Raw genomic sequence first — 11,678 nt, forward strand, 5'->3', positions numbered from 1 at the left:
GGCATGTTTTTGTTTGTACGTGAGTTCTACTTTTTGGTCTTTTTTTTTTATTGTTATTGGATCAAAACCCGGAAGTCTGATACCACTAATGTTGGGTAAAACATAAAAATAAGATAAGAACAAATGTATGAGAAGATAAAATATTCACAAATTTTATTGAGAATTTTTTGTACATATTTGTTGCATTACAATTGACATATTTATAGTACTACATACAATACAATATTATGAAAAGTAACAATGCTTCATTCTAAGAGTCACAATGCTTCATTTAACTTTGAATCATTCTTTCAACAGAGCCGTGGTGATTGGTTCTGGACTACATGGTTGCTGGTGTTGATCAATTGACGGAAGAGTATGGTGAGTCGAGCCATTATGGCTGAATGGAGGGGCATGAGTGTGGAGGATCATGGGTGATGCGATGGTGGCTGTCGTTTGATTGATGGATTGGTGGTTTAGGAATGAAGGGGTGGTTAGTGATGGAGGGTGAATGGTTAGTTGATGAATATAATGGTATTGTATTGCTGCTGGTGGGCACGAATGAAGGTGAAGTTGATGGTGGTTGATGTGGTGATATGGTTGAATTGATGAAGATGGTGGATGAAAAGGTGTTTGTCGATGTTGTTGCTGCTTCAATGGACGAAGGAAATTGCTGGTGGTGAATGGTAAGCATATGAATGAGATATGAAAGATGAACTGTGGCATTGACTTTGGGCTTTGTAAATTTCAAAGACTTAATAGTCTTTGCTTTCTCTTGTTTCTCGACTCCATTGTTTATTATATTTTGTTCATGCTTGACTTCCTTTTGCTCGACTCGTCATTCCGACTTGACTTTATTTTTCTACAAATGTAATATAACAAAACAAGTACCTATTCTCGAATAATAACCAGTTATTTGCAATTAGAACAATAAAACTAATAATTATTAACCAATTAATAGAATGATCTATTTGACAATAAAATCACACAAAATCGAGTCAAATATAAGATAAAAGAATGGCTAAAACGACACGAAATTAATACTTATCTTAAAGAAAAGATTGTTAATACGAATACCATCTGTTTTGATGGAGACTTGAAAGTAATGTTATTAAAGCTCTCAAATTATGACCTGATCCGAAAATCCGACCCATTTTTTCCCTAGGTCAAGACCCGAAAAGTTCAACTCGTGACTTGTTTAACCCAAATTTTGATTCATGTTCATAAAGTGTGACGAGAATTTTTACGCTGGCCGCCACAACCCTACCAAAACCCTCTTCCTTCATTCGGGCTTGGGACCGACTACAACTATCACAAGATACTCACAGGCGGAGTTAAATAATCAAACAAGACATGCTTTGATTCCACAAATAGGATTATACATCCAGTTGTACCATAAGCATTGTACAACCAAGGTATAAGAATCCGAGCTTATATGTATTCTTTCTGAACTAATTCAAAGTTCATGTTTTTAATGTGTAAATAGATGAACTCAATACTTTCTAATAAAACTCATATTTTTTAACATAAAGCTCGATACTTTATCACAAAGCTCAGATTCTACACCGTACAACATATACAACTGGTTGTATAGTCCATGAATTGCTGTGATTCTCTTAGGGTGTGTTTGGATGACAAAAGTGGAGGGAAAGGGAGGGGAGAGGTTAGAAGGGAAGGGAAAGGGAGAGAAGGGAAGGGGAGGGGAGATGGGGTATGAGTGTTTGGATACAATTTCTCTCCAAATATTGTCTATTGTGGAGATATTTTGATTAGGCTTGGAGGAGGGAAATTAGATCCCTCCAAATCTCTCCCCCTCCATTTCCTTCCACCCTCATTTTCTATCCAAACAAGGGATTTTAAATCCCTTATTCTCCTTCCCTTTCTTTTTTCCTCCTAATCACTCAATCCAAACACACCCTTAGATGGAGATATGACCCATATAATCAAAGCAGGATGGTTGAAGTGGAAAAGCACCATGGAATTTCTATGTGATACAGGTGTACATTATAGGTTAAAGGGTAAATTCTATCGCACGACAATTAGGCTGCCCTCGCATATGGTATTGAATGTTGGGCAGTAACGCATGGACACGTACGAAAGATGCGGGTAGTTGAGAAGCATATACGTCACTAGGTGCGTAAGAATGAGGTGGTCCGGGAGAAAGTAGGTGTTGCATCGATTGAAGAAAAGATGAGGGGAAATTGTTTAAGGTGGTTTGGCCATGTACGCAGGAGAGCACCGGAGGCACTAGTGAGCAGAATTGAGAGCTGGGAAATGGATAACATTGTTAAGGGAAGATGAAGACTGAAATAAACATGGATAAGAGTGATTGAAAACAATATAGTCTTTTGGGAATCACTAATAGTATAGCGAAGGAGACGATATTGTGGAGGAAAAGACTCCATGTTAAAGATTAGTTTAAATCTCTATGCTATAAAAGTTAAAACATTTACAACTTTTCTATTAGTTCCTATATATCAGGGATTGAAAAAACTCATTTTGTTGTGGGGACCCCACTTTCATTGATCATTTAATTACTCTCTAATCTCTATACATATTAGATTATAGAAGCTAACTTATACAAATTGCATTTTTCATAACATAAAAATTACATACAATACAAAATTACAATCAAATAAATTATAAAGAGTAATAATCTTAATGATTCTTAATAATATTTATTAGTAAATTTCATTGATTGTTACTAAATAAAAGTCGCTGGAAAAAATCAAGATAATTAACACCAGATATATAGATAAAAAGATCTGGATGAAAAAAAATAAAAACAACTAAATAATTATAATAAATGTTTTTTTTTTTTGTAAAATACATGTAACAAATCTGGAAAATGTAAGATAATAAATCAAAAATAAAAATAAATCTTAACATAAATCTAAGAAAATCGATTTGAACATATTCAAAGTACTATACCTCTTGAGGCATAAGAAAAAATTAGTGCAAATAAATATCAAAATTTAATCTTCAAATGCATGTATTAAATTTTAATTAGTTAATTATAGAAAAAAAATGCATAAAAGTGATATGAAGCAACCAAAGTTGATAAAAAAACATAGAAACACTAAAAAAAAGAGCAACTTGATAATCAACAAACCTCATAAACTAGATGTGGTACTTATATTTTATATCAAATAATACATGAAAATTATTCCATTAAAGATAAACTAAAGTCTATAATTTCAATTGAAGTTAAATAGGATTAGGGAGAATAATAATGGGGTAGGTTGTGTTGTGTGAGTACTGGGTAATACAAGGATGGACAAAAGAAATTTTAATGCAGAGACACAAAGAGAAGGTATACGGAGGACTAGAGGAAGAATTGAGCAAACTACACACAATAAGAAAGCTAGGGTTTTATTTAATTTATATTTCTATTATTGGGCTGGTCATTTTATTACGTTTATGGGCTAATTGAGCAAGTGTAGTGTTAGGCCTGTGAAAGCATATTTCTTGCACAAGCCCATTATTGTATCTATCAACTCTTATTTAGGACGGGTATTTATATCTATCTTAAATCACAAATTGTTTAATAACGCAGTCTTATAACATAAGTTCAGCCTTTTAACAAGAAACCCAAGAAAATCTTTGTCATTTAAAAATTTCTTATTTACCATTTCTCTCTCATCTTATTTTACATTCCCATCTCAACCACCATTTTTACCCTTTTCTCCACTTTTTTGCTCTATGCATCATCATCTACACTCAAACAATGAAATTCATTCACTTTTTCGGTCTCTCTTCTCCCTTTCGCCCCATATCTTTCAATTCATACCCCTCTAACTTCAATTTTAAGAGAACAATCTAAGATCGACAACCTCTTATCCGGTATTAATATGAACTCATTTTAAAAAAAAAAAAAAAAAGGTATGTTTTCAACCTACTTTTATTCTTTTTATAACATGCTTTAGATTTATTTGTATTTGTGGAACCACAAGATTTATTTTTGTATTTTATGTTAAATTTGAATCAACTAATATATCAATTTCGATATTTTACTATAATGTCACTGATATTCTTTTTTATACAAATGAATGACATAATTGATGAGTTTTGTTGTTAGAAACGTTTATTTTTAGCGATGTACGGAGTATAAGTCTTAATGGAAATGTTGGATGATCTAACTTTTCTTTTACAAAATATTTTAATATGATGGATTGTCATTAGATCTTTCAAACAAACACTAACTAATTTGAAGTAGACGAATTATATTAAAAGGTTTGAGATTATAGTTTGAAAACTCTTTGTTTTAAATTCAAAACATCGGGAATAATTTACTTTGCAATCTCTCTAGTATCCAATGGTTACACCTGGGTTTTAACTTTAAAATCTTTTATTTTTACGTTAAAAGTTTTGTTTTAGAAAAAATAAATAAAGAATTGAAAGAATTGAAATTTTTATTTTACTCAAAAGCTAATTAGCTCAAATGGAAGAGCAATGTGCACTGCACAAGGTATGGGTTTGAGTCCCATATTAGCTAATAAAATATCTCTCCTAAAATTATAAAATGAAATGATTTGAAGAGGTGAAATAAACGAGAACGGTGATCATAGTTGATATCGTCATTAAGTATTTGAAACACGGGGTTTTAAGTGATATATTTTGTATTTTAATCTTAGTTACAATATTTTAGACAAGAATATTTTAGGTCCTAAAATATTGGCTAGCATGGTACTGTTAAGTAGATTTCAAATTAACTCTTAATAAACTTAGGGCTTTAGTTTAAAAACTTTAGAATTTATCCTTAAAACTTCGGATCAAGTTGAAGTAGAGGTGTCAACAATGTCATTTCGATTGTGTAGGATTTTAAGTTAAAAACTCCAGATTTAACCATAAAACTGCAAGTTAATTTTAATTTGTATGGTCAAAATTTACGTTAAAATTTTAAAGTGAAACTCCACCTTTTAAGCTGATAACAAATGATTAAAAAAATGTTTAATCATAAAATAATTTTAAGATAATCAAAATCTCAAGTTTTTGTATCTATAAAATACTATTAAAAGGCATCCTAAAAAATGCCAACTAGACAAAGCCACGTAGGATGTAGAAAAGCCACATAGACATTCACATCGCCACCTTGGTTAAGATTGACACACGCCTACCCAACCATTCTCCATGCAGACATCTATACTATATAGTTAAAAGGCTACTTATACCATTTAATTTTATTCCACATGTCATTTTGAGATTGGTTAATATTAATTAATTTTAATTTATATTGCTTACTTGATTAATGACAATTGACAACATAACATTGACTTATAAAATTAACATTTTAGTTGAATGTTTTGTAATAAAACATGTTAATGAATTGATTAAAGTTTTTGATATTTTTTTTTAATTTATTTCATATGATAAAATATTGGTTGAAAATGTTGTATATATTTTTTTTTTGGTAAAAAGTTAAACTTAACTTTCTTGAAATTGTACTACTTAAAATTTACACCTACATCTATTTATTTAAGATCGTTATACAAACCCTATTAATTAAAAATAAAATAATTGTGAAGTTTAATAATATTCTTAAAAGTAAAGGTATGACATTTTATTTCAACCACTATTTAAGATCAATAATAATAACAATAGTAATTTTAATTAACATTTTTTCCTATTTGTTTTACCTCTTGAGCTCCTCGCTAATGAATTATCTTATTTAATAATACTCATAACTCAAAAATAAATGAAAAAGCAAATTAAAAGATGGGAATCAATAGTTTATGATGACTATTAAACCTACAATAGTTTCCATTCACTAATCCTCCATTTAATAACTATTACATGAACTTCCAAATTACAAACTATATTTCATGGTTGAATTAAAAAATTCCAAAAAAAAAAAAGATGTAACTTACAAAAATTCACATCAAAATTTCTTAATTTACAATTAAAATTCCCATTTTACAATAAAAAAATGTTAGTGAATCTAGTAACATTTTTCATAGTAATATAGCTCATAAAAGTTATACATTTATTTATTTATTTAAAATAACATAAACTTGAAAAGAAAAACAAATGAGTAGCTTAATAATATTCTTAAACGTAAAATTATGGCATTTTATATTCAACCATTATTTAATTTCAACCCACGATAATTTTAACATAAGTCCAATGATTTTCTTAAAGGCATTGTCGAATTTTCTCACAAATCTCTTCTAATTCCATACCCTAGCCTAACCGTTACTCCATTTAACTCTCATACTAATTTTACAATAATTCCTACCACCATAAAGATTATATAAAACAACCCATTATATACAACCCTTTGAATGCTTTTGTTTTTTTCCTAATTAATATTTATGTTATTTAAAGTTTGTGAACACGAATTTTGGTGTACATCATTTAACTTCCAAATTAGCATTATTTAACCTCTCTTATTTAAGATCGCCTCATTTGTTTTCCTCCAAAACAATCATTTGGGGGTGGTAAAAATTTGCAGTATTTTCTTTAACTTGAATTTGGAATGACGAAATACTAATTTGTGTATTGTTTTTTGTTGTACTTTTGTTTTGTAGGCGGTACGAAAGGAAGACCTTGTGGTGAAGTCGTATGATTAGCGGCTAACTCTTGATGCCATGCACACTCCACAGGTAAATTCACTTTTTATACAACTAACAACTTCAATATTTCAGTTTGGTTTTAAAGTTTTCTAATTCGTACATAATCAAATTCTAAAATTTATGAATTTTTATTAGATGATGATCAAAATTAAAGAATAGGAATATGTATCAATGATGAAATAAATTACGATTTCATTTGATATTCACAAAAAAAAATCAACTATCTAAATTTTTAATTTTCCTAGAGATAACCCGTGATTTTCACGGGTAACAAAACTAGTTGAACATTCAATTGCAATTGAGTTTTAATTCTTAACAACTGAAATTTATAAATTATAGAACAACTATTTTAGTTGAAATAGTGTAATATATAATGGTGACTTAATTAATATACAATTTTCTACAAGTTTATGCTCAATTGTTCAGTAACTCACTATCTCACGCCTCTTTGCTTTCAATTTTTAACTCCCAATTAGTTCTCTCTCCTCATTTCATATTTTTTTTATTTCTTGCAAAGTAGTGGGTAGGGAAACTTTCGCATGCTAGATCTTCCTTTTAAGAACACATTGGGCTAACTCTTGATTATTGGGTCCGTCCTATAGTATAGGACGGTTCTATAGGAGAGTTGCTGATCTTAAATTTAAAGGGGACGAGTATAGTATAAAAAAGACATAAGCACTCCAAGTAATATAAAAAAAGACAAACCTATAAAGCATAGGGAAAACATTGAATTTGTTTTATTCCCTCCGTCCCGGTAATTTTTTTACCTTTGATTTTGGCATAAATACTAAGAAAAGACGAGTTGGCCAATTATTTGATGACAAATGTACCAAATTTAGTGTGATGGATTAAATTATTGATGAAAGACATTCCCAAAATAGAAAAGGTAAACAATTGAATGAAAGACCCCAAATAGAATAGGCAAATAAATCACCGAGACGAAAGGAGTATATGCTAAAGTAATATGATACTTGACTGTTTTAATATTAAGACGGATATCTTTGTCTTAAGGGAGATTAACTGCCATGTATAATACTTGACATACTCCATTTTTCTTTATCGTAAAATAATTTTGTTTAAAAAAATATTTCATACGTCATATATATTTATTTATATTTTATATTAGTTATGATTTTTTGTAATTAAAGATAAAGAAATGAGGGACCACCAATAAAACTTTTAAAAATATCTTTTTTCTAAACTATTTCTCTCTACATCATTTTTTCCAATAAAGTAGTACATTTTTTTATACATTCCAAGCGGGTAAAAGGAATAATAATTTAACATATTAATATATAAAGTGTACCGAGTATATTATATTTTACAACAGAGCATATTGCAGTTTTTTGTGTATACCTTTCGGTATAGTCTGAATCCGAGCCGGGTGGGACCATTAAGGTATTATACCTTAATATATACATTGCTAAAAAAACTGCTTAATATTAAAGTACAAAATTAAACAGAATTTGCATGTGATGTGTCTACGATTAGCCTTTGTCTTTCGCTTACCAATCATTTTGCAAGATTGAAAATTGGGTTTTTGATGTGTTTCATACTTACGCACTTTTACTCCCTTAACTAGCCTAGTTTCGCATGCTTTTTGTGACAATTAGGGTCGTTTCGTATATCATTAGTTTCCTATTTGCTATTCTATAAGGTTTTGTGTCATTCGTAGGAAATAAGCACTAACCATGCATAAATGGAGCATTAAGGCATCTAACGGCCAAGCATCAAGCGGAGACCAAAGCCAAAGACCCGTAGATGAATAAATTAAGTTTTCAGAAAATGAAGGGCCAATCCCACGAACCAGGATAAATCCCTACGAGTTAAGAGGCAAAAAAGACCAAGGGAGAGACAAGCTAGGCTAACTCGAGCTAAGTATCATCTGGCTCAAGCGAGTCATGCCCTGACTTGAGCGAGCTGATCATTGACTCGAGCGAGTCTGAGCTCGACTCGAGCTAGTCACCAAGGAGATCGCACTAGTTGAAGGGTAGTGATAACCATTCCAAGACTGATCCCCACGAGCTGCTCAGGGTCTGGCGAGGCTATGAATACTTTTAATAGGCCAACACTTCTTGTAAGCCCTTAGTTAGCCCTAAACTTGCACTTAATAAAAGTACCCTATTGTAATTAATTGAGGTATAAGACTAGAATCTATACAATATAGTTAAAAGACTACTTAAAGCATTTAATTTAGTCCATATTTTATTTTTATATTGGTTAATGCTAATTCATTTATATTTAATTTCAATCCACATGTCATTTTTATACTGGTTAAACTAATAAATCTATATTTGATTATCTATCTATCTATACAATATTATAATAAAAAGGCAGAACTAAGTATCTCACCAAGTCATGTGTCATATTCACCAAAAAAAAACTAAATCATCTATACAATCTTATAAAAAGGCAAAACTAAGTATCTCACCAAGTCGTGTGTTTTATTCACCCAAAAAAAAAAATTAAGTCATGTGTCACTAAAAGTCATCTTTAAATGTCATGTGTCACATGCTTATAAGTACAAAAAAATTAAAAAATATTAGTTGCAAAAAGAATTTTTTTCTATACAAACCTTTATTTTCCGCTAATAAATTTGGTAATCAATCTACCTATTTTTTTTTGGTTAAATGTGAGTATTTCATTAATCAATCAAACATGATAATCATTTGAGTACATCTTACTTATAACATTTTTAGTACTAGCCTCAATTACATTAAAATATCTAAGCATTGGAACCATAATTGATCACTACTAGTAACTGGTTGCACTATCAATTTATTGACTCGAGCATGAATCAATCTCTTCACATCCTTCACAATTCTTGCAGGTATAGTGAGTTGCAAATTCAGTCGACATTTGTTCCTTTCCATCCAAATACTATACCAACATACCAGTTTTGCCATTCTGCAAATGTGATGGTGTAACTGAGATATATGTCTGCCAGCCTGATTAAATTTCAGTTGCAGCCAATGCTCAATTTGTCCCAGGATCTGGTTACTATAAGGGTAACCACCAAAAAGATGGGAGTGTGTTTCTTTTCCTGCCTCACATAGCACACAACTCTCAGAATCACATAATCCAAGATGATATAATTTCTCCCTTGTGTTGAGTGCTTCCTGATAAACAAGCCAAGCAATGAAGGCATGTTTTGGGATACACCAGCTATCCCATACCTCAGCATACCAGGACACAGGTGGGTATGCTCCCTGGATCCAGACATACCCTGAACCAACAGAATAATCTTTGGGATCAGCTACCCAACAGTTATTCACAAAACCAGCTGCCAACCTATTCCTAGTCTTATAAATGTTCCTCCAGTTCCAATTAGAATCAGGAGAAGGATCATAAACAGACCAGTCACTCCCTTTTAAATAGATGTGATCAACCCATTGAACCCACAATCTATCTGCCTTTGTATAGATCCAATGCACCAATTTTCCCACTATTGCAATATTCCAAATTTCAGCATCTTTTACACCCAATCCTCCTGATTTCTTATTGTAGCAAATAGTGGACCAGACCACAAGAAGAGCTCTGTGGTATTAAGTGCCCCCATCCCACAAATAATTCCTGCAAATAGCAACAATCCTCCTGATCACAAGTTTAGGGATTAGAAAAATTAAAGCCCAATAGTTATGAAGTGTATTGAGCACATAATTGATCAAAACCAGTCTTTCACAATAGCTTAGTTTCCTGGCTCCAATCCCTCTCACCCTTGCTATTATTCTTTCCACCAAGATATTAGAGTCCTGCCTAGTTAACCTACCTGATAGGACAGGCACACCAAGATACCTGAAAGGTAGCATCCCTTATTTAAAGCCTGAAATTTGTAAAACATCCAGTCTTATGACATCAGGCACCCCGGCAAACACTACCTCAGATTTAGACACATTAGTTGTTAACCTAGAAGTGGCAGAAAAATTAGAGAATGCTCTTAGAAGTAGCATAATTGATATAATATCCCCTTTGCAGAAAAGTAAAAGGTCATCTGCAAATAGCAAGTGATTCAACTTGAGCCCTCTACAAAGTGGATGATATCTGAAGTGTTGGAGTTAGTATCCTCCACAATAGTGCGTTTACATATTAAATCACATTAAAGGAATATCATCAGGATATTTAATTATATGATCCTCTTCAGTTGATTAACGTAAATCGATAACGGTTGACTGACTAGAGTTTGACGTTATTGTCGTGAGACAGCGGTGATCAACTGACCCCTTTCGGTCACACCTAAAGGAACGAACCCCAATTGACAACTAACTAATTGTATGAGATACAATTTATTTAGTCCCTTGATTTATTGACTAATAGGTTAGTCGATTATTTTTTAAAGAGATTTCGAGTTGCGAACTCGAGGCGCGGCATATATTATTTGATTATGCGATAATTAAGTAATAAATTTTATGAGACGAGTTTTAGTTAATTAATTGTTAATTCAGTAAAATTGTACTAATTGATTAATGTGATTAATATTAGTACGTAAATAATATGTGTAGCAGTACACATATACTTACGGAGTGTTTTGAACAAAATTAATAGGGAAGTGTTTAAACATAAAACGATGTTTAAATAAAAATTACACGTATTTGTGAGAACAAATATAAGAACCGATTTGGATCTATAAATGGGCATTGGACCGTGTAAAATACAGTGTAGTGGATGATTATAAACATAATCATTTCACTTTACTTTATACTCTTACATAAGTTATCTTTTGTTCTTTTATAAGTGATAAAGGATTGGATATAAAATAAGACAAATCCACTCCCACACTCCACCCCTCTCAACCGGTTTTCTACCTCCTGTTAGACCAACTTTTGCTCATTTATCTACTCACTTGAATTCATTTTTGCATTTGAAGCATTGAGTTGGTTCATCTCTCTAAAAATTAATATATATCATTACTAAGATTGTTAGTGTTGGGCCCAGAATTACCCTGCTTCATCAGATATAAGTCAGGCGACACTCAAAGCCATGCCTGAACTAAGATCATCTAAAAACAAGATAATTGGGACACCTGATCAGGCATCAATCAGGAGGGAAAGACAGGACAAGCACCTAATAGGCCTGGCCTGAAAAGATACCGCATCAGGCATAAAGGCAGCATAACTGAAGCGCGGTCAG

The 11,678-nt window shown here is 31.7% G+C and overlaps 1 protein-coding gene across 1 annotated transcript; it reads right to left on the reverse strand.

Moving 5' to 3' along the window:
* Positions 1-9,262: 9,262 nt before the first annotated feature.
* Positions 9,263-11,401, reverse strand: LOC141607510 (uncharacterized). Its single transcript, XM_074426866.1, has 4 exons — positions 11,392-11,401; positions 10,430-10,542; positions 10,321-10,374; positions 9,263-10,048 (listed from the first exon to the last, which is right to left on the reverse strand). Exons 1-4 carry the CDS (start codon positions 11,399-11,401, stop codon positions 9,263-9,265), a joined length of 963 nt encoding a protein of 320 aa, XP_074282967.1.
* Positions 11,402-11,678: the final 277 nt, after the last annotated feature.

This window comes from Silene latifolia, chromosome 10 (genome assembly GCF_048544455.1).
Source record: "Silene latifolia isolate original U9 population chromosome 10, ASM4854445v1, whole genome shotgun sequence".
Taxonomy (NCBI): Eukaryota; Viridiplantae; Streptophyta; class Magnoliopsida; order Caryophyllales; family Caryophyllaceae; genus Silene; species Silene latifolia.

Coding starts and splice junctions, on each gene's coding strand:
- LOC141607510 (XM_074426866.1), bottom strand. Junction 10,375..10,429: donor CTAATGTGTCTAAATCTGAG/GTAGTGTTTGCC, acceptor TACAAATTTCAG/GCTTTAAATAAGGGATGCTA. Junction 10,049..10,320: donor TGGTGTGCCTGTCCTATCAG/GTAGGTTAACTA, acceptor TGCTACAATAAG/AAATCAGGAGGATTGGGTGT.